Below are 23,633 nucleotides of genomic sequence, written 5' to 3' on the forward strand. Positions count from 1 at the left end.
GTGTGATCCCACGTTGCTCTCTCAAAAAGTTCATCTCTATTGGGTTTTTTTCTAGTAAGCATACGTAATTTATAGTCAGAGTTCATTTTTCTCCAGCCAGTCCGTAGTCAAATGCCTTATAGTGCCAGTATGGAAGATGTTTGCTTTTTTTATCCAGGTCCCAGGAAAAAAAAAAAAAGAAAACAGATCTTTTTGAAAATATTTTGTTTCTTTATTGTTTCAGTTCGGGTCAAAGGAAAATTCTACTCTTAGAACTTCTGCCTGATTTAATCTTCAGTTATGGGTTTTAGGTGTCTCTTTTTTGTTATCTCTCCACTAGAACACGTAAGATGTTTATGCCAGAGGCTGAAACATGTAATAGTCTAAATAAATAAATAAAAAAAAAGGAAAGGGAATAAATCAGGTAATGAAAATCACCTCTCTTTTCCACCTTTGCTTCTGTACTGAGCTAGGGACCTTTCTGTCCATTCCTCTTGCTGTCAGTTATGATTAAATGCTATGGCCATGGTGCTGTATGAGCCTTATAGTGCTTTTGTATAGTTAGTTTACTTGCTAAGTAGAGAAAAAAAATTCTGAGATGCCTACTGAAGATTAGAACGGGTATGAAGATACATATTTGATTCAGTTTTAATAAACATACAGGATAATTTTCTGGTAAATAAGGCCAAACAATATTTCTTCAACTCATGAATACACATGGTAGATTGGCAGCTAACTCACAGTGCCCAGAGGATTAGGCAGAAGCAAATAGGTTTCACTGCCAATGAAGACTATTGGTCTGGGCTCCCCCACCGTGCTGAAGTTCAAGAATCAATCGAGGGAGTGATTAAAGAGCTAGTTTAAGATTGAAAATATTAAATTCTTCCATCTTATTTCTCTAAATGAGATCTGAGACAACCGTCACATTAGAAAGGAAGTAAATATCTGTGATTACCTAGGTAAAACCACTGAAAATCGCAGGACATAGGTAGCAGTGACTATGAGCACCAGAGTTTTGTCTGGAACTCCAGACAAAAAAAAAAGGCTTTTCTTTGAGGCAACAGAAACAATGTTTTAGTCTCTAAAAAGAATTGATCAAAATGATGTAAATAGCTCTAAGTAAATTTAAAGCTATAAAAAGATTTTCTTAACCAATACCAGAAACAGAAAAGAGGATATGGTATGGTGCCAAAAACTAGAGCACCCATGTGTAACTGGAGACATAAAACATTTCTTAATTGTATCTCTTCCCCAGGATCACTTGTAAAATACACAGTTCCTATTCACAGGGAAGACATTAGAGTAAAGTGAATCTAATATATGCCTCCAAAGAGTGGCCAAGCTATCCAGAGAAGTGCCAAAATAGAAACAGCAGAACACACACATAGATGTAAGTCAAAAGAACCCATGAAGCAGGGCAGATGCAGACTGCCTGAAAATGTAGGCTTTTTAGTGTAACATATGTAGTGTAACAGGCAACAGGAAAAGTAGAAGGAAAAATGTTACTGAAAAAAAGAGCCAGGCAGACACATTGAATATTGCAGTTACCTTTGAAATTAAAGTACAGTGTCTGAAACCAATGAGAATTTAAGGTTTTAATGAAGAAGTAGATATGTGTAATATGACTTAAACAGATCTGAAGTTTCTCAGCATTTTGGCAATGCAGAAGGCTGCAGGCATTCAATTGCTATATTTGCAACTATGCTATTAGATCAATGACTAATTTGATACCAGCTGGATTGTGGAGCCAGCTGCAGTGCAACACTGATAAGGAGCAAAATTAGACTGGAGAGATGCAACCAAGCACTGCAGATGTGCAATGAAATCATTATGAGACCAGTGGATAAATGCAGTCAGTCAGTGAGGAGCCCCTGAAATCAGAGATGTCATCAAAGTTTACTATTGTTTTTCAAGAATTCTACACACCGTGGCCGCTGGTCTGTACAAGCTCTGGTTTCAACTGGAAAGCAATATTCAGAGCAGTACCTGAAAGGAACAGGAAGGTCACTGTGATTGCTCTCTAGCATTCTAGCTGAATATAACATATTTGAAGAAGATTCTAAGAGCACTTAGAGGTTAAATTGAGCTTAGCACAAAACCCCACAAATCACCCTAAAGACGGAATTCTGTTAGTCTTCAGTAAAACTACTGAAAAAGGCAACGTGGCAAAGCAGACACCATGCACCCCCAGAAAGTGATGCGGAGTGGATAAATTATCTACTACTGGCCAGAAAATCTGATCACAAAACTGTTGAACAAAATGCTGAGAGCCTGGGACATGTCACAGATTTTTTTTCAGGGCATCAGTGTTCACTGTGATGTCAAAACTGTTTTGGCATATTGATCTGAATGAACAGCACAGCCTGTTTTGCTACGTATTTTGCTAACTATCTGTAGGCTTTTATGCTCATCGCTCTCAGCTTCTAGAGCTATTCCAGTATAATATGGACAGGCACTCTTAGTCTAGTGAGCAGCTGATGGCAATCTAAACATAGGAAACAAAAATGTCGAAGATGCAATCCATAACTAACTCCTACATGAAAACCTGGACAGGAGTTTTAATCTGAATGCAGAAAACTTGAAAACATTTGAGTCACCTGTGGGTGGCATCTGTTGATTTTTGAAGGACTTTGCTGCTGGCCACGAGAAAACAGGAACCACTCAGGAAACAGGCAGAACCCTTGATAGAAGGACAGGCCAATCTTTCACAGACATGAACAATAGCTTTTACAAATTTTTTGCACATTTGGCAAAACCCCATGGATTTTTGCAGTGGTTAATATAGAGTGACTAAAAACTAACTAACTAACTAACTAAAGTTAGGGGACCAAGAGCAAATAAAATGTTGGGAGGGGGAGAAAGGAAGCAAGATGCCAGTCCTTGAATCGTATTTCAAAGGACTGAGCTTTAGGAGAATCTCTTGGTGATATAGAGCTCCTGTAGCAGTTCCTCTGTCATTTTCCTTTTCCCCACACTGTGCTAGAAGTAGTGAGTGAGTGTAGGTCTAAATTAGAGTTAAAATAGCATTCCTTCAAACAGAAAGCCCTGGTTTCTGAAATCAGTGAAACTAGGGGTTTCTCTCTTGCCCAGAAGCAACAGCACACCTTGATCCCTTCACATCCACAATGCACTTGTGTTCCAGGAGAGGTAATATGCCATGAGTTACCTGATGGGCAATATCTCACCTTTAAGACTCCGTGTGCTGCCTCTAGCTGTAAGCAGACCCACAGCCCACCTCTTTTTCTTTTTTTTTAAACCTTACTTCAAGTGCTGGATGTATCCCTACAAATTAATGAACAGTACTGAGTCCTCCAAAAAAAGCAGATTAACATAGTGAGGAACCTAGTATAGATGCAAATCAAAGAGAATATAGTTATATAAAGGCACATATCTTCATTTAGTTCAGTTGTATGTAAGATACATATCTATGTACATGTATTTTGTCTAACAGCACAAATGCTAAACAAGTAAGCTTTGCTATTCCTGGCATATTTCAAAGTTACTCAGAGTATTAAAATGTTAAGCAATATAATGTGTATTTCATGGAAAGTGTTTCTGTTTGGCTCACATTAAGTAAAATTGAACTCTTCCTGTTATAAGACAGATTAAAAGAGAGGTAGAATATTGCTGGCCCACTGCAGCAGGCAACAGCAAGCAGAAATGGTTATTGTGGGAGATAGGTTGAATGTATGTGAGGAGCTTTTTGTATCTCCTTTCAAAGCCGCGTGTCTCACAAGTTATTTCCTGATGGAATAACAGGGTATTCTCTCTCTGTGAACTAACCATTTCCACAGACAGTGCTCTTCATTGCCATGGTAAACCAGCAGGTAGGAAATTCTGACCTTGGTGCTGATGCATGCTTAAATGATAGCTAAAATTTTCTGGTTTGCCCCTGCGTGTTTAAACAGTGAGGAAATATATTTCCTGCATTTCACCCAAATGAATTCATGACAGAAAATGAATCTTCTACCAATTTCCCTGTTTCCTTCCCTTCAATCCAGTCACTGCACTACTATAATAACTTGCATATCATTTGAAAGCTGTTATGCTTATGAGTGCCTGTATCTGTTCCTAACATCTCTTTAGTGTCTGGGTAACCTCCAAACCGGGAGACCTAAAGTGATGGCAGATCTGATGGTTTAGGCAGTTGGTTCCGTTGAAGTCAGCATAGACCGTCTGGCTCATGCATATGATTTGCTTGTGAATTTGATGCAGAGGTCTTATGAGAAGAGGCTTTTATATTGATATTTATGATTTTATAAGGCTAAAAATAGCGCTGAACACCCACCATTTCCAGTTACATGCTTACTTCTTTCCTCTCTGGTGCTTTCTAAATTCTGCCCTCCTGAAGTATATGGTACCTTTTCCAGGCTGCATCTTTGAATTCTCTTTGTAGCTATATTCTATGATTCTGTACCTTTTAGCTTGCTGACTTAATCTGGCAGAGCCAGAATTTCCTACCTGAGCACTACAGATTCTAACACCAGTAGATTCTGATTGATTAAATCTCAAAACCAGGCACTCTCCCATGTTCTGATCCCTAGTTGTCAGGTCATCCAATAGTTGAGAATCTTTCTTGAAGTTCTGACCTTAACTCATCTATTCAGGCATCTCAGCTACTTGTCAGTAGTCGGCAGTGACCTTACATTTTACATCCACTTCTTTTGTGAGTCTGAATGTACAACGCTAACAATGGATTGCACTGATGCCTGCTGTCATTGCTTTGTATGGCTGTGAGATGTTTGGACCCAGATCTGTGGGCATAGTAGTCTTTGTTCCTACATCCTTTTAAGTAGTGATGCTGGCCAACATCATTTTGTGTAGCCTCTATTCAAGCTTCCCAGGAAAGCTCCTGGAAAACAATTATGTTGTGTTTTATTTTTTAATCCCGATTCTCTTCTGGTCTTTCCTAAGGGGCAGAGGGGTATGTTTTGATACACTGACGTGTTATGGGATTTTATTTTATAAGGTGGCATGCAAAAGCCTATGAATTTAGCTACTGACCATTTTTAACATGAGAAGATATTAGTCAACCTTGGTATCCTGCCTCAAGCAGCAGCCAGTCCCAGAAAACCTAAGATAAAATGAAGAAAATAATCTCTTTTCTATATATTTAAATTAATTCCAATGGTCTTTAGTTGATGGGGTTTATTAATTTCTTTAATGTTTATCTTTTCTTTGAATGGCCATCTCATTTTCTGTTAGATTAAAATGGATAATTAGCAGATTTGACCACCAGGTGGCCTACTACACTGTGTTAGCATGCGCCCTAACTCCGTCAGAAGTGTACAATCATATTTATTAAAACTTCCGTTGTTAGATGGCGTTATTCGTGAGTGCAAGTGGGACATTTGCAATCTTAACTTTGTCTTGTTTCTTGTACTAACCAAATGTAAGTGTATTCATGCCAGTGGGACTTTTTCAGGATGAAGAAAGGTTGCAAAATTAAAAACATACATAATGTCCTTAAAGATTTTTGCATGGTTAAAATATTCAAACCTTTTTCTTAAGTGCTTAATGGCTTTACCAAACGACAGTTAATTTCTGTTTCTGGCATTTCTTCCACACTTTATGAAAGAGGAAAAGAATCAAATCAGTTCAATGGCAACTCTTCAGGCATCAGTACAAAATGCCAATCACCAATGAGCTTGAAAAATTAACCTTTAATAGGGTTTATGTAGTGCTAGTGTAGTTGTCTAAGGTACAAAAGCTCTATGGCCTGTTATAAAATATGTATTAATTAATTTCTTTAAACTTCAGTTCTATGGCAACATATACCTCTAGCATAATAGCTAACTAAATGACCTAAAAGTTGACTCAGATGTAGATTTGAAAAATGTAACCTAGTACTGTTACGAACATGGAGTATTCAACAAAGTATACTCTTTTATTTCTAGAATTGTCACTAATTAGAAAAATGTTATTAAGATAGGAAGTACAGCCACTTAAACTAAGAAGTGAAACCACTTTATTTATGTCAATGAAGTGGAGGTACCATTCACAAAAGTTCTGCCACCATAAAAATCAGTCACCTTTGCCAATATTCTCAATAGAATGTATTCCTTAAAAAAAATTGAAAAACCAAGTCAGTAATGGGCTCTTTTCCTTACCCCTCTTTTTTTTCTCTTTTTTTTTTTCTTGAATTTTTCCTTCTTTCTTTGGAATTACTAAATTCCCTACATAGTGTAGCAAACATCTATTAACCAGGCAAATAGTTATATTTGAAGACATCATTGCAGATTGCTCTAAGCATAAGTCTTAATGGGCACAGATCTTTCCAATTCGTATTTGAACAGCCAGATAGCTATCATGACATGCATGAGTACCAGGATAGGCTTTCCACAAAGCAGGACCAGAATGTCTTGAGAGAATGCCAGAAAGACAAAAGTTCATGTCTTCCCTAGTGTTTGCTGTAGCTGAAGTCAATTCAAAGTATCCTGAATTTGCTTAATATTACTTCACTACTGGGTTTGTGTCCATATTTCCTGCTGCTGCAGTCCTTTCAAGCATTGCTTTCCTTCTCAGATATATGTCTATCTTTTTCAATTTTCAAGATATGCCTTTTCCATCTTCTTTAAGTAGAATTCAGACATTAAAACAACACTAACTTGCCAATCTCTAAATCCACTGACATTGCAAGTGTTAGATATATATTTGGATATCGATGTTATAGTCACCAGTTTATCAGTTTGCTTAGGGCACAGAGATTAGCATTTCCATGAGGCAACACAAGTCACCATAAACTTGTGGGGGTTTTTCCTGAAATCAGTTTTACTGCACAATCTTTACAGAACTATTCTTTTTTTTTGAATTGCTGGTTCTATTAATATACTGGTGTTATGCTATGTGCTGATTTCAGAGAAGCTCATTACAAAATGCTAAGCACAAAGAGGCAGATTCCCTGGGCTGTTGAGATCACTTCACATTCAACTTTACAATTTCCAGTGAATCTAGAGCAGTTGATAGCGTGCACTAGAAAATACTGTCCTTGTGGGTGAACATCTCATTTTTCTCCTGTTCCCCATCCTCCTTTACAGCATGAATAGATACAGAAAAAAATCCTTAAGTGAACCAAAGAACCTAACAAGTCAACCCCAAAATATACAGCCAGTATTGTCAATAAACACAAATTAAATCCAAACCCATTCTTTTTCATTTATATCAGGGCTGAGTTATCGAAAATTTGTTTTCTGACAGCCCTAGGAAGAATCAAGAATGCCCAGTGTGTGGCATTTGAGTTCACCAGCCTCTGCAAAAATTGTTCAACTTCTCTATGTTTTGGTGCTATAAAGTGCAATGCCAGAAACACTGAACAGTTAACCGAAGATCAGTGCAAGTTACCTGGTTTCATGTTTGGTTCTTACAGTAATGTCATGCTTTCACAGACAAGCGATTGGCAAAGGTATAAGAAGATAAAACAGCTAAAACAGGTAAAATTAAACAAATTCAAACTCGAAACAAGTCAAACCATTTCTAACAGTGAAGGAATTGTAGAATCATAGAATGGATAGTGTTGGAAAGGACCTTAAGGTCATGAAGTTCCAACGTCCCTGCCATGGACAGGGATGCCTCACCCTGGATCATGTTGTGCAGGACTCCATCCAGCATGGCCTTGAACACCGCCAGGAATGGAGCATTCACCACTTCCCTGGGCAACCCATTCCAGTGCCTCAACACCCTCACAGTAAAGAACTTCCTCCTTATATCTAACCTGAACTTCCCCTGCTTTAGTTTAAACCCATTACCCCTTGTCCTGTTGCTACAGTCCCTGATGATGAGTCCCTCTGCGTCATCCCTATAGGCCCCCTTCAGATACTGGAAGGCTGCTATGAGGTCTCCACGCAGCCTTCTCTTCTCCAGGCTGAACAGCCCCAACTTTCTCAGCCTGTCTTCATGCAGGAGGTGCTCCAGCCCCTTATCATCCTTGTGGCCCTCCTCTGAACTTGCTCCAACAGCTCCATGTCCTTCTTATTTTGAGGACACCAGAACTGCGCGCGCACACACACACACACACACACACACACACACACACACACACACATAAACTCTCTTTATTTTTCATTTTACCAAGGAATGCTGTGAATTTTCCATCATTTGCATCTTTGAATCAGGTCTGGGTGCAACACCAAAAGATCTTCTCCAGGCCAGAAATGTGAGTGCTTAATATATATAGAGAAAGTAAGAGTAGGGCACATTTTATACAAATGGTAAGGTTAGATTATGACAATTTCTTGAACTTCAGATCTATGAATCAGCCCAAGTTTTGTCAGAGAATATTTTGGCAGAATGCTGTTAGAGATGAGAAGCTTTCAGCTTTTACCATGCCAGCAAATAACAGTTCACCTTTAGCAGCAGCACAAATCCTTGAAAACAGACACCTGAAATCAGGGAAATAGAAAGAAATGTAGAAAAGTTTCTGTCAAGAAAAACAAAAGTTACTTTTGTTTCTGTCTTGCTAGTTGTTCAGTAGACAAAATGAGTTCAGTGTCACTGTGTTCATGTATTCTTTTAAGGTAACTGTTAGTGTTAGTTCCTACATGTTTGTAGAAATAAAGATTTATTGAGTTTAGAGCTGAGGTATTTTATAAAATGACTAAAATGTTTCATAAGTGCATTATTTTCAATCTATTGTGAAGCAAACATTAAATAGTTCTGAGCTCAGAGAATATATTCTGTTCGACAGGATGCTGAAGCGAATCTCAAAAGACTTGCTCTCCTACATCAGCGATCATCCCTGAGACTGGGCACAACATCCATCTCTATTTCAGTTTCCCATTTTAAATTGAGAACAGTATTTCTTCACCTCACATGAGTGTTGGAAGTCTGCAACTATTTGAAGCATAGGAATGACAAGCTTGAGCCTTCCTGTAAAAGGCTGCATTAGGCAAACCCTTGCTGGCTGCCATTTAGAAAGAGGCTTAGTATCTCTTCTAGTCACAGCAGCTGTTGGAGATACAGGCTGGCTTTCAGCACGTCCTGGATTATCTAGTTTCCAACATTTCTGGACAGAACTGAAATTTACAGTACCATCTCACTCCACTACATTGCAGTGTAACAGAGTACATACTTCTGTTCCTGTTGGTTCATGGTCATGCTTCCCATACTCCTCATAAGTTACAAGGGTCTTACAGAATAAGCCCAGTGCCACATGCAGGTGGTCTTTTCCCTTTTTCTTTTCCCATTATATTTGTGATGGTTCCCCCTCATTTTTATTGTTGTTTTGTCAGTCTTAAATTATTTAAAAAATGAAAATGTTATTACATTCAGAAAGTCCATTTTTAGAAATGACTCATTTAGAAATGAGATTTTCTAAGAGTCCAAAGGTGAAAAAAATAACAAAAATCATATGTATGTTAGTTTGTAGAAGCAATGGCCACACTGATATAGTCTTTAAATATCATTCAGCAAACATGGTGGTGTTGTTAAGTGTCCTAGTATTGAAATACACCTTGGAAGAACATCTTCCACCTTCAAGGTAGTCTGACTCTTGCCAGAGGAAGCTGCTTGGGCATAGAATAGTCCTGTTTCAATAACCAGTGAGGAAAAGAAAAAGCATCTGTTAAATACATATAGGTCAGTCTGAGTGCTCTCAGTCTCAGATATTCTGAAGAAGGCTAGTTGTTAGTTCTTGCTGTTTAGTCATCTTTAAATGCTTAGTTTGTTTGGAGACTCTTGAGCTTCCTATCAATAAGGCAAAAAATGATCACTGCTGCTGTACATTTGCCATCGAAGCTGTTAATACTGTAAAAAAGGAAATATTTTCTTCCATGTTAAAATGGTTCAATGACATTTGTGAGGTGCACAACTTCTGGCCAACTCTTCTAATTTAAAACAGTATCTGTTTGAGGAAAACATATGTTAGAAATTTTTAATTCAGTGATAGGAAAGGCACTAATGAAATATGCATGTATGAATTTTGTATTGCATAAGTTTCCTCTTTCTTGAAATGTGATTAAAAGCCTAACATCTGGATTATGTTTAAAATGCTTGAATTTCCAGTTTTCAGAGAGATTCAATCTATTTTGACACTGTACACTTAGCCTTAGCATTTTCAGCATGCTGTTAACATTACTTGCTATTGTAAAAAAATAAGTTCAGGTTCAAAGAAAGTTGGACTTTTCCTAATGCTAAAAATGTTTTCTGAAATAGCTGTTTCTGCAGCCTTCATACAGCCTTAGTTTAGGAACTGTCAGCAGTTCCATTATAAATCTGCTCTTGAAAGTGGTTTGTAGTTGATCATAAAAATAACTTATTTACTCGAGAGTATTTTTTCCTTTATTAAAATAGTACTATATGTTTTTCCTAGAATAATATTAAAAATTAAATACTGAGTCCTTAAGAATTTATAAAATTCAGTATAAAAGGGGACTTGCCCATTGTTAACACAGATAACGGCACTGGGATGGCAGCTGTCTCCTTTTGTTGTAATAACATCAGTGTGTACTGGAAAAGTGACTACCTGTTATCTGCTGTGTCTCTTTAAGGGTTCAGGATATTTCTGTCCAGAGATGATAATAAATAGTTAACTATTTAACTTTTTTTTTTTTTTTAACATGTTTTAACAATAGTTTTGATGCGGTATAGCTGTAAAAGGAATTACAGTGATTGCCAGTGTTTTAGATAGTCAGTGGAGATATTTTAGAACTCCTAGTGGACCTGCTGTGTGTGCCAACTTTGACATAACTCAAGGGAAATTATAAGGAACAAATCAAATAGCACATTATAAAAACTATTAGCTTTCACTTAATACAGTACAGGATGTGCATTTAAAATAAAAATGACATTTTTTATTATAACTTTGGGTCAAGTTGAGAAATCTCCTGTCAACACCCTTTCTAACCAGTACCTAGATGGGCCCTCAAACAGGTATAAGTTCTGTCATGAAGAAAAAAAGTTCAAATACTTTAAAGATCATATTGTTAGCCTAGATACTACATGTAATAAGAACTCAGATCCACATGTGCTGAGGTTAGAGACTGAAAAAGCTAGACACAGTCTGTGTGGTCTTGACTGAAGGTCACTCACCAGCCTGCAAAGATTACAGGGCTATCACTACAGGTCAGGGATGATTTTCTTTTTCTTACAGTGGAAAAAGTCTAGTAATTTGGATTACTAAAGCCACTGTGCTTTAAATGGTGGGTGTCCTGTTCTTTATGAATTTTCCTGTCCTTTGGCGGAGACTTAGAGTTCTGTCCCTGTTGGTCTGAGGAACTTAGATTTCCATTTGGCTCTTTCTGCAGTGGCAAGCCTCTTCTCCCACGAAACAGTATGGCAAATAGGTAAGAAGATCCAAAGATATTCTAACCTTAAACATATCCCAGTAGGTTTTGCTGGAAGAGAAGGTAATTTATTTGTTGATTTTCAGTCAAACTTCACTTATGGAAGGCTACTACTGACCATCATTAGCATTCTGGCTGAGTAACAATGGAGTAAGGACTTCAGAAGAGCCAGTCTGTGAAAGATAGATGTGCAAGAACATCCATTTCAAAATAGAATGATGCCTATAACACACAGCCTGACAATAGTCAGTGCATTTGGAATTAAATCTTTGTGTGGAGGAGTTTCAATTTTATGTTTCATGCATACTGCAAAAGTAGGCACAGCTTAGCAGAAGGGAGGATAACAGATTGTAAATTACTTTCTTTGATTATCTTCTTCAAAAAAATCTCCATAATCTTACATTGTTGTATTTTATTTTGTAAAAATTTGAATGTAAAAATGTATCTATATGAGATTTCAGAATATCCAGCAAAGGATGGAGCTGCAACTCCACTTTTTTGTTTCCAGGACAGTTTCCTTGCCATCAGATACATTTTCTGCTCAGTAATGGGCAAACAGCAGTCTATGCCAGTATTTTTGGAATCTCCCTTACTCTGTAATTTTTCCTCAATAAATATACCTGAGCACTAACCCAAAGGTATAGTGGTTATTAATTCTGAAAGAGCACCGTTTTAAAGTTATTTAATATCAATTATTCTCCAGGCAACTAAATAAATGTAAATTAAGCTAAATCCACATTTAATATGTTAAGCATGTCCATTGGTTACATTTATATTGGTCTACACTAAAAGTCACACACCACACACACCGGTGGTGCAAGGTAGGAAAAATACCTCAGAGCTGAAACAGCATTGTAGCAAGCACTGCAAGATGAATCTCAGCAATTCCTTCATATATCAGCCATAGATCCCAATAAAACACATCATTTATAAGATTGATAGATTGTTATGATGTGAAATGCACCAACTCTGTGGCCTTACCTGAAATGTGCTATTCTGCATGGTGGGACTGTGTTCCACCATCATCTGCTGGTATTTGTCTTTGTAGATGGGTGGCAGTTTCTAGATCTATGAAATCATATGCACCTAATACTGGACAACCCTTGCTATAGGAATTCAAACCGCTGTATTTTGGTTATATGTTCTTAGCAATTTCATTATGTTTAAAATCTGGTTAATAGTGTAGTAAATAACTGGTATTGCTACAGAATTGCATTCTGAAGGCAATGGGATTGAATTTCAACACAAGTTGACACTCAATTAAAATTTCCATATATCTAGCGAATTAGCCAGTTCTCGGCTGCTATATTAAGGTGGATGTCTTGCTGCTTAACTGAACACAGAGCAAGACAGGCAAAATGCGTAATAAAACCAAATCAAGACTTAATATACCCACTCAATTTTTTTATTGTTTGTATCAAGTAGTAAACTCGCAGCAGAACAAACTCAGGGATGTGGATTAAAAAATTTAAATAATCATTTTTTTTTTAAAAATTCTTCTATTTTTAGAGTAACAAAGCTTAAAAAAAAAAAAAAAGAGAGAGGGAGAGAAGCCCTTAAAACTTTGTACCGAATTACTGCCATCAGCCAGTAGATCCATGGGGCTTGTTCGGCTAAAAGCCACAACAGACTTTGTAATGCAATGATGTAATCTTGGCTTTGTGTCATTTATATTCAACCTAAAAAAACAATTTTCCTGAATAGACAGGCTGACAACAATATTGTTCAGTGTTGGTTTTTATTTGGATTGTTTCCAAATGGTTCATATGCCTCCACAGCAACACCCTATGCCTGCCTAAGTTTTTACTTCAAATTCCAAAGTTTCCCCTTTTTCCTTGCGTTTTATTTTGCTTTTAAAGTCCCAGTTATGTTTGTGAAACTAACCAGCTCGGCCACAAAATTAGGATGTATCTTGCAGAGTGCATTCATTTTACTTTTTGCATATTTTTCCTGAGGTCATGTCAAGGTTAGTTTGAATTCCATCCTACATTAAGACTTCTTTCACAGCTATTTAGCTCTGCAGCCTACTCCCCGCTGGGGTCTGCCCCTTGGGCACGTCAAAGCTTCAGACCTGACAAATCACACACAGATGAAGCTGTACAGTTTTTTAAACAGTTTCATCAGTAACGTGGGTTTTTTTTTCTTCCTTTACACTATACTTTTTTTTTTTCTTTCCACTGGAGTTTATTCTCTGAATTGCAATATCCTGAAGACTGATTTCCATATGGAAAATTCCCCTGCTCAGGCAAGTTGTAAAATAGAAATGGTGTTGTACAGTACGTGCCACTCACAGCCTCCCTGAAATTGAAAGTACTGCAGATCCTCTTAATTAGTAACAAGTTATAGCTCCTTGTCTAATAACTGTAATCGTATTGTTAACATCTATTTGCACAGAAAAGCCTAAAACTATAAAAGCTGATAAATATTCAAAATTTATCATCCATGTTGCGAACCCGTTAGTTATCCAGGAGAGCTGTTAGTTGTTCACAGGAATAAACTGTCATCCTTTGGATTACTCAGATAAGTAAATGTTCATCCGTGTCAAAAAATGATGCTGTACTTCAGCAGCAATCCTTATGGGATTTGGAAAATTTTAAGAAGGTGTATATGTGTATATATTTAATTAGCTTCACAACTATGTGCAGGGCTTTCACCACCTACATTCGCGTGTAGATACACCCCCCCCCCCCATGTATATATGGCTGCACAAAACCCCGTTGGGAGCGTATAATGCAGCTTGCAGGTGAAAATACATTTTCTAAAATTCTTAGCTGTAGACTGCTATCGTTATTTTAGCATTTGGTGAAACTAATGGTGCAACACCATTTCCCCTTTAATTGATGAAGTTAAAATGCTTGGCTGCTAATGAGTGTATTAGCAAACAATATACCCTTAACAAGCTTAAGCAGCTCAGGATCTTAAAAAGCAGCTTACTGTCCTCCTCATTTTTATAAGACAGAGTGTACTGCCTTCTACAAATTGCTTGATCAACTGATGAAGTACTATAATTATAGTTGTATTGCAGTTTTGACAAAGCCACAATAACAGATTGTAGTTTAGTCCCCACTCTAGGCACACAACTCTTTGCATTACAAAACCCAGTTTTACTGGTCTAATTCTTACCGAGAACAAAAGGCACCTGGAGATGTTAACTATATACTAAAAGAAAACTTGGAATCTAGGAAATAATAATATTGAAGCATGACTTTTCTTCTCGCAGTTAGTTCATTGGGAATGGTATCTAATGAAGAGTTGTCTAAAGGCTTGCTTGTTTGGAACTAATTAAAGACAGATATCCTAAATAGAAAAAGGATCATGGGAATTACATTAGGTGTCTGGAGACTTGTTATTCTTTTGGTACTCTGAGCAGCTTGTGGAAGTTGTTAGGAATTCAAGAAATAAGGCAAGCCAATAAAAAGTTCTATTTTTCTGGTTATTGGCCAACTATTGTATTTTTGTTTGCAATAAGATTTGTGCCAACAGGCTAGGGGCTTGAATAAAACATTTAAACATTTGTGCATTAACACATTATGGTGAAAAGAGAGTCTTGTGCTTTCACTCAGTGAATTTCAGCCTTCAATTAATGTGAAAGCACTACAATGCCTATGCAACTTCTCTTGCCTAGTGGTGCACCATTTATCATTGCAGTTTTACATTGACCTTGACACCCACTTCATTAGAATAAAGATTGTCTACCATTTAGGTTACATTGTTCCTCTGCACAGAGACCCCATGCAAATTTCTGTTCAGATAGAAGAGCTGCGAGCCTGTCAGAGGTCATCTGCATTAAATGATTGCAGCTATTTTCCAACTGCTTCTTTTCATTCTACTCAATTCAGGCTAGGAGGATCAATCAAGCCCTCTGCCTGAAACAGTGGGACTGCTGGGAATATAACTGTTTTTGGTAGTAGTGGATATGCCCTAAACAGTATTAAATATTTAATATAAATTCATTAAAGGGCATACAAAGTCTTCAAAAAGATATTACATTTATAGTGAAATTTAGAGGGTTGGGATCACCCTCCTAAAAAAAAAAAAAAAAAAAAAATCCCACAAAAAAATGCAGAACAATGGGTACCAACTGTATAATTTTTTAATGTAGGCAAAATTTAGTCATGAAGTTACATAATATTTCTTTCAATGTGTTTATTTCTCTAGCTGCCACAGAAAGGAATGCATATCAGAAGTGTAATCCACATTCGCTACTTTCTGAAACAAAAACTCAAGGTGTCTGCAGGGGCTTAAAACAAAAGTGCCAAAATTTGTTTTGTTTTACAGGCATGCACCCATACACACATGCACTCACACAAATACATATTGTGCTATTGTGCTTATTTGTAGGGGAAGAAAGCAAATGGAAATAAGTTAGCACTCTCCTTGAGTTTTCTGAGTGATATAATTGGAATTAAATTATTAATGGGAGATACTTAAAAAAGATTGTTTTATGATCTTCTATTAGAGAATTTGCAATTCATTTTAATATTTGTAGTTTGATTTATATCAAAGATAATGCAATCTATGTCCAATTAACAATACATAGCCAATGTAATATGATTTCCAGATCATGCAAATGGAATAAACTAGAAGAGGAAAAACTGATTCTTAACCTCAGATGTAATTTGCTGTGTGAGTTCTGGCAATTTTAAATGACATTGCACTTTTTAATTTTTCCGAAGGCTCAGCAGCAAATTTATCCCAAGCAAGAAAGCCTATTATTAATTTACAAGGGCAATTGTAGGAGTCTTTATAATTTCCCTGTGCAATTATTTGCCATAAATTGCTAATAGTGAAATACATAAAGTTTGCAAGAAACAGCAACTGCTATTTATCTGGACAGATCAGTCAGCCCAGATCTTGAATGTTGTCCAGAGGTTCTAGTGCTATTGATAGTGTAAGAAATATAACCAAGTTTCTGGATGGTTTCTAAAATGTTTCACACTGATAACACCAAAAAGGTAGAAGCAGTAAGAGCTATTGTGAAGTGTAGGCTGGCCTCTAGCAGATTCCTTCACTTTGCTTGTATACAGCTGAGCTTTGGACCCTGGACTTTGGAATAAAAAGACTCTTTGTTCGTCACTGAATGGCATTAGGCATGGGCTTCCTAAGGGGCCACCATGAAGCCTAGCATGAGGAGTGCAAACATTATCCAGAAAGCAAAGTGAGAATGTGTGTGAAGGCATGATGGACAAATATTGCTATATGTGCATTGGTATATGTTTACGTATATTTATGTTGAATATTTGGTGAATTGCTTGCAGAGTGTTCTTTACTCAATTTTATGCATGCAGTTAGTATATTTTGCAAATGTGTGCCAACGCTGATGATGCATGCACATACAGACACTGAACATGTGTGTGCATATATTCATGTCTGCAGCACTGGAAAACCCTCAGAGGCAAGTTTTTAAAATTTAAAAATCCAATCCAGGTGAAACTCAAATTGCCAGTCACTCAGTCCCGATCTCAGCTGCATGTTATACAGTGCTATTTGACTGAAGATACTTTGTTAGTGTGTGAATGATGGAATGCAGAACATCTACAAATAGCACACCCTTATTCCAATAATGGAGAAAGTTCACTGGCTTAATTCTTCTGTACTTTGTAGCCATAGCTCCACTGTGTGTTCAGTATGTCTAGTCTCTTTTCACTATAACCAACAGAAGCACCATACAAAAGTCTTACAATAGATGTCTTAATCTCTCTGTGTGCTTTTAGAGAATTATTTTGAATTCCATCATGCAGGCTTTTTTTTTTTTTTCCTTTTCTGAAGTTTTATTACAACAACAGAATTCCCAGGGAGCTTTAGGGGCAAGGTTCGCATAATATTGCCCTAAAGTTTTGCTCAAGGGGTGGAATCCGCACCCCAATCCCGATCATCTTTTTGTGATGTTTCTCTTTCTGAAAGATGCAGTGCGCAGTCTTACAGAGTTGTTAACTGTGTACAGATTTTTTTATTGTTTACCAGACAGTGCACATCTACAAACCTTTCATCATGATTTCTTTCTCTGACCTCTCAGTGACTAGGCATCTTGTTCCTTAACACTGAGGGAGGCTGAAAAATGCTTGAGTTGCTCAATGTGTGCCTTCTATACCAGTTTCAAAATGGCTTATTCTTCTGGTTTCCATGGTGACAATTAACACTGTTACAAGGCATTGTTCCAGTCTCCATTTGGGCAGAATTTTCGGGTGTGATTTTTCACACAAAAAATGGTTTATATAATTTTTTTAAAGAAAAAAAGAAGCTGGAAAAAAAAAGGCACAGTTTAGTAGAAAGTGCAAAAAAAAAAAAGTGTCCAAGCATGCATGAATTTCTTAGAATATTTTTATCAGGGGGAGTAAGGTTTTAACTTGCTTTGTTTTGGAATTCAACTTCTCATGGTTTAGATATTTTTGCCAAACTCATTCACAGCTAAATGCTACTCCCTTTTTTTTTTTTTTTTTAAATTCCATTATTTGTCCTGTGGGAAGTATTGATTTTATGCTGGTATTGAGTGTGAAGTAGTAAAGAGACAAAATTCTTTAACTTACATAACAATGTTTTGGATTTTTTTTTAAGCGGCTTCAAGAACACAATATCAGCCATGCATGCCCACAGCTAATCATGCTGTAAATATTTTGCAGGATTTTCCAGTATGTTGTTGTTTGGGTTTTTTCCCCAGTTTTTTAATATGACAGGTGTTGTGAGAAATTATATATTACTCGTCTATTTCTTTTTGTGGCTGTTGCGAGAAACCTGTGACTAACTTCCTTAATCTCATTTTTGGCTATTAAACAGCAATCCATATCATAGCATCCACAGGCTGTCACAATGCAGCAGCCTTTGCTCAGTTAAAGCTGAGAAAAGAATGAATCTGAAGATTAAATTATCTTCTCACCACAGGATTAAGTAGTCCTACCAGACTAGGGTTGTGCGGTACTGATAGAGCTGGTAGCTAATTTTTCCTTGCAACTGCTTAGAGTGTAGGTGTTTAATGGATTAAAAAATAGCATTAGCAATAGCATCTTGTGCTATCAGTTCTCAAACTGTGCCTCCTGTACATTAAGCTCTTCCCCTAACTTAAAATACACACTGCATGTTAAATATCCAGGAGTGAAACAATACTGACTCTCAGTCACATACCAATACATCTAGTAATGAACTGAATTCTTTCATCTTTTACAGTTACAGTATAATGCATTTTCTATCAATCAGCACTTTCATCATGCTTTTTTATACAGTAGGCTACATGGTGACAAAGACAGAGCAAGTGCATAAAATCTAGTTTATTTATTTTTTAATGTAATAACCTTTTATAACATCTGTCACACTATTTGGATTATGCTGCACTGAATCATTTTATCTAGTCCAAAATTAAATGAAACATCTTCTGTTTCTATGTTAACAAGAGCATTGTAGTTAGAAACATGCACTGTGTTTCATTTCTTTAGCAGTCCTGCAGTGTCCAGGAATATTCCCAGCCCCAGTCCTGCCAGCAGCAGCTGCCAGCCCAGAATAGGTGATGAGTGTTAACTAGCTGTGCCTGCACCAGTGTCACACAGCTAGAGGACTCCCTCAGTCTATTAATTCACTTGACAAAAGAAAGGGAGTCGCACGAACTGGATTTCCTTGCCTAGCAAATTGGACTCTGGATTCGTCTTGATATTACATGTACTTATGGAAATAATTATGCAAATCCTTTTTCAGCTATATCATCTTTAAATAGAAATCAGATTACATAAAGAAGATTGTAATCTCCTCCAGTAACCATTCTAGCTGAAAAGGCAATAATGCAGCACCAAGAAGCATACTTGTTGAACATTTTAGTCCAATAAAATGGTGCTGCCTCTTGGCAGATCCAGTTCCCTAGTGCCAAGCCTGGTTGATAGCTACTGTTGTATGTTTCTAAAATGTTAGCCGCAGCACACCAAGTAGCAAAAGGCAAGTTCTTTATAAACAATTCCTTGTGTTTTACGATGCATATTCATGCAATTTTGGATACACAGACACCTGATCAGTGTTCATTAATAATGGGAAATGGTTTAAATCACCTCATTTAAAACATTTGCTCTATGATCCACAAATGACTAATATTTGCTGAAGTTTACATAATACAAATGATGTGCATGTGTTGTGTAAATGAGAGATTAAAATATGAAGCTAACAATATGCAAACATATGCATGGAAATGCTGAGGACCTGTTAGCTGAAACAGTGATTTCACACCTTTATTATTTTCTTTAAGCTGTCTCCAATTGTATTTTTGCTTTGTTTTCCTGCAGAGCATGTTCTTGGATCTGGCAAAGGCACCCATGTTTTAAACATTCCTTATTCTAGTTTCATTTTTTGTACTTATCCCAGTTATTAGTATTTTCAGTATGAGCTGCTATTGCAATTTCCTTGGCTGAATTTAAAGCAAAGAAAGTTTAATGTTTAGGATGCAGTTTGCTTATAGCTGTGCATAATTTATGTATGTCTTGTAAACACCTTTTTAAGAATATGTGTTGAACTCTCTTCTTTCAGTAAAAGGTACATTTTTGGCCATATCAGAAATTGTAATACTATGAGTGTTTTATACATAAGAAGGAGAAGGAATTAGCTTAACGATATGTAGATTATGCATATGAGTGGATGCCTCTGTTAAATTTTATTTTTTTATATGCTGTACCAGTTACTAAAATATAATTCATCCTTATAGTAACTATTATATTTAATACTTATACCAGTTTTCAGAGAATACAGGTTTTAAAGAGATTTATCTGTTGATGTGTCTGTAGATTAGAATACGTTTTTATAAAGTATATAAGTAATATACAGCTGAAATATTTAGAAAGTTGTATTATAGCCATTTTGAAAGCAGCTTCTGGTTTTATTCCTGTTTTCTCTGTCCCCACTCCTCCCCTTCCCCCCCCCCCCTTTTTTTTTTAACAATAAATAACAGTGCAGAAAATAAAAGGTAATTTCAGTTTGAAGAAACTATTGGACTATATGAGCATTGTAGCTGCTCTTGTTTGTGTACCAGTTCACTGTTCCTGTTGTTTGATGCAATAAAAATCAAGTTACTGATACTGTGTTGTAAAGGAGTTATGTCTAGTTGTTTTTTCTAAGGTGGAACTCACATTTTCGTGTGTAATAGCATTTTAGGCCGCTATATGAGAAAGAATCCACAATGAGAGAGAGAAGAAATAAACTGTACAGGAAACATAATTATGAAACTATTTCCTTGATTTGGGGGGAGGAAGGTGCTTGTGGTTTTTTTTGTTTTGGTTTGGGGCTTTCTTTTTTTTTTTAATGGAGACAGTGTTACTTGCTGAAGTAGCATATTTGAGAAATAAGATACCTTTGACTTGAATGAGACAAAGGCAGATCAAGCTTCAGAGTGTTAGTGAATACTACTGCACAAGTGAATATTGTGAGTGAATATTACTACATGTAATCAATTGCTAACTGCCTGCATAGATACGTCACCCAGAAGGCTACGTGCTTGGTACTTAAATCTCTTAAGATGTGTCACGAGAAGGTTTATGCTTAAAAAAAAAAAAAAAAAGTTAAAAAATGACGTAGTGAGCATGATCCTAACTGGACACATAGAATTAAAGTTTATTTTTATGTAAAGAAAACACTTTACGGTAGCTAATATTATCTGTTTCTTTTCATTTTAGAGATACAATGTAGAAATGTCAATCAGGCACCCAAAAAAGATGGAACTGCTTAGTAAGGTTGAAGCTCTGAAGAAAAGTGGTGTTTTACTACCAAGTGATCTCCTTGAAAAAGTGGATTCAATTAATGAAAAATGGGAACTGCTTGGGGTATTTGCATTTTTATTACTGTTTGTAGGTTATGTGTACATTTTTGTGTGTTGAAGTACGCTGTCTGTCTGATTTCTAATTTGAGGCACAAATATCTCTCTCTTTCAATTCACCATGTACATTTCAAACAAGCTACTCATGCTAAGAACTCCACAGTATTTTCCTCTTCTGTTGATTTTTCTTTTATTCCATGCTTGTCTCCTGTCTGACTTTAATAATTTTAGTTCTTTAATACATAAAAAATGTAAGTAAAATATGCCATGTATTATGGGTATGAACCAAGTCAACTATAATGCAGTATATCTGATATACACTGACTGTCATGCTTGAGTGAATGTTAATAGAATTTATTCTGAAGTTACATGTTAGAGACATCTACTGTTTAACTATTTACTATACCTTTAAGATGAAAAGTGGGGTTGTCACTGCATATTTCAGGTCACACTGGCGGCTCAAAAACAAATATACAGATTCACAACAAATCTGAATACCTGAAGCTAAGAATACAAGTTATGTTTCATGCTGCTGTGTTCAGCTCACTTTTGACAAAAGCCAAAAAAGTTTCATGTAATTCATTTCACGCTATGATAGGCTGGGTCTCAGCCAAAGAGTGAGATACAAGAATCTGGCAAAAAAAGCAATATAGTGATTCTGTTACCCAGAGATCAGTGATGGCACTGTGCAGGAGACACTATTCTCCTATTGTAAAACAGCTGAGAGAGGGAGAGGTCAAACTATATATTTTTCCATCCACTTCTCTCCTTAATTGCCTTCACTTCAAATCAAGGGTAAGATAAATTTATAAATTACTTTAAATGATTAATTATAGATGTGTGATATTAGCAGTAGAGTTACATTGCATAATTTTGCATGCTATTATCTTAGTTTTAATAAAAAAATCTAATATATTACAAGTAAGCTATACCTGCAACCTGCCAACAACATTTTAAATACTGACTTATGTCACTTCAGTTTATTTGGTAGTGCATTAGCATTTTTAGAAGGTGGGGCTTTTTTGGTTCAGCCTGGTTATTTCTAATCACTAGATTCTCTAAATATGTAAATTGTAACAAAGTTGCCTTATTATTAGTGAGCTTCTTACTTTTTAATTTTAATCTTCAGCATCACCACAAACATTTTAAAACTATTGAAACATTAATAAATTTACTGGTAAAATGGAACTTATTAACCTATTCTTTTACGTCTGGTCATGACAACTTGTATTTTAAAAGTAATTTCAGTTTTAGGACTTACATTTGTGATTTGCAATGTATTTAATCAGGTTAAGTCAGTGGCACTGATTAGAGCTGGTAGGACATAAAACTATGAGATAAGTAACTGATCATAAGTCTAAAAGTCTAGAAATTGTCTGTGTCAAAAAAAAAAAAAAGCCCTCCACTGCTATGTTAAAATGAAAACATACTTCTGGATTAAATTTTGCTATTAATTTCAGCATTTACAGAAAAATAAAATATAACCATTTTCCTGCTAAATGCAATTTCATGAATAATAAGCAGAGTTTGATAGAGTTTTGTTTAATTTAATAAAAACCTCTGCAGAAACTAACAGCACTAGGCATACTGTTTTAATTGGCATGATTACATTTTAATTGGCATGAAAAAAATTAAAGACAAGGATTTTAACTTCTAACAATGGTAAAATAGAGGGATATGGTTTTTAATATTACTTTCATCTAAGGTGAACAGTGTGGAATGGAAATACATTAGAATGAAATGTCAGTGGTGCGTACAGTTTAATCTGTGAAATTTTGTCCCCTGTGCTGAATATTACTCTGTCTCAATTGCATATTAAACAACCCTATCAAGGCAGGCATTGGCATCTGCTGTGCTGACACAAATTGTGAATTAAATGAAATTGATGTCCTCTGTCGTATATTTATGAAGATGGACCATTCTCTGAAGTATTCTGTTTATGAAGAATTTATGATTGCAAACTGTTCCAGAACAAAAAAGTGGCAATAAATTCTTTTTTGTGACCCTACCCTCCAAGGGCATTGATTTCACCTCCTGCTGCTGCTTTCGTTACAGCATAAAAACAATAGCTAGCTCTGGATTCCACTGAGGGTCTTCAAATTATCAATATTTTCACCATGAAAATAGAAGGGTGTTGCCAAGAAAGCATGCCTGTTATGATCTCCTAAAGATGTTATTTACAGAATATCACATAGTAGATTAATGTCTGCTGGTCTATATTTTTTTCTGTTTTAAAGCTTATTTTTTGGAAGCTAACTTCATTGTTATAAATTATATTCCAGTAACTTTCTAAATCATGTATTTTCATCAGACAGCCATACTAGGTCACCTAAAACTGTATTTTCATGTTACAACAATTAACCACTGCTAATTATCAGTTTAAAAGGTTATTGGGTGTGATTGTCAGTGTATATTCAATATTCTGCAATCAGTAACACAGATCTAGTGCTTATAATAAGTGTCAGTCTGACAGCCTCTTATAGGTCAGATAAAATACTGCTTGGCATAGAAAAAGCAGGCAACAGCATATCTCCCTTGTGATGGTAAAAGATTGCCTTTCAAAATACTGAAAAGGAAGGTAACTTTCTATCCCTAGC

At 36.2% G+C, this 23,633-nt stretch overlaps 1 protein-coding gene across 5 annotated transcripts in view; it reads left to right on the forward strand.

The window, feature by feature from the left end:
* Nucleotides 1–23,633, forward strand: part of AKAP6 (A-kinase anchoring protein 6) — a 279,971-nt gene that overhangs the window by 206,945 nt on the left and 49,393 nt on the right. For all 5 annotated transcript variants that reach the window (XM_062623049.1, XM_062623078.1, XM_062623054.1 and 2 more), the window contains one exon: nucleotides 20,897–21,043. In XM_062623049.1, coding sequence (XP_062479033.1) covers nucleotides 20,897–21,043 — 147 coding nt within the window. The remainder of the gene's footprint in view (nucleotides 1–20,896; nucleotides 21,044–23,633) is intronic.

Source organism: Pezoporus occidentalis, unplaced genomic scaffold, assembly GCF_034315485.1.
Source record: "Pezoporus occidentalis ecotype Australia unplaced genomic scaffold, CSIRO_AGI_Poc_V1 ctg108, whole genome shotgun sequence".
Taxonomy (NCBI): Eukaryota; Metazoa; Chordata; class Aves; order Psittaciformes; family Psittacidae; genus Pezoporus; species Pezoporus occidentalis.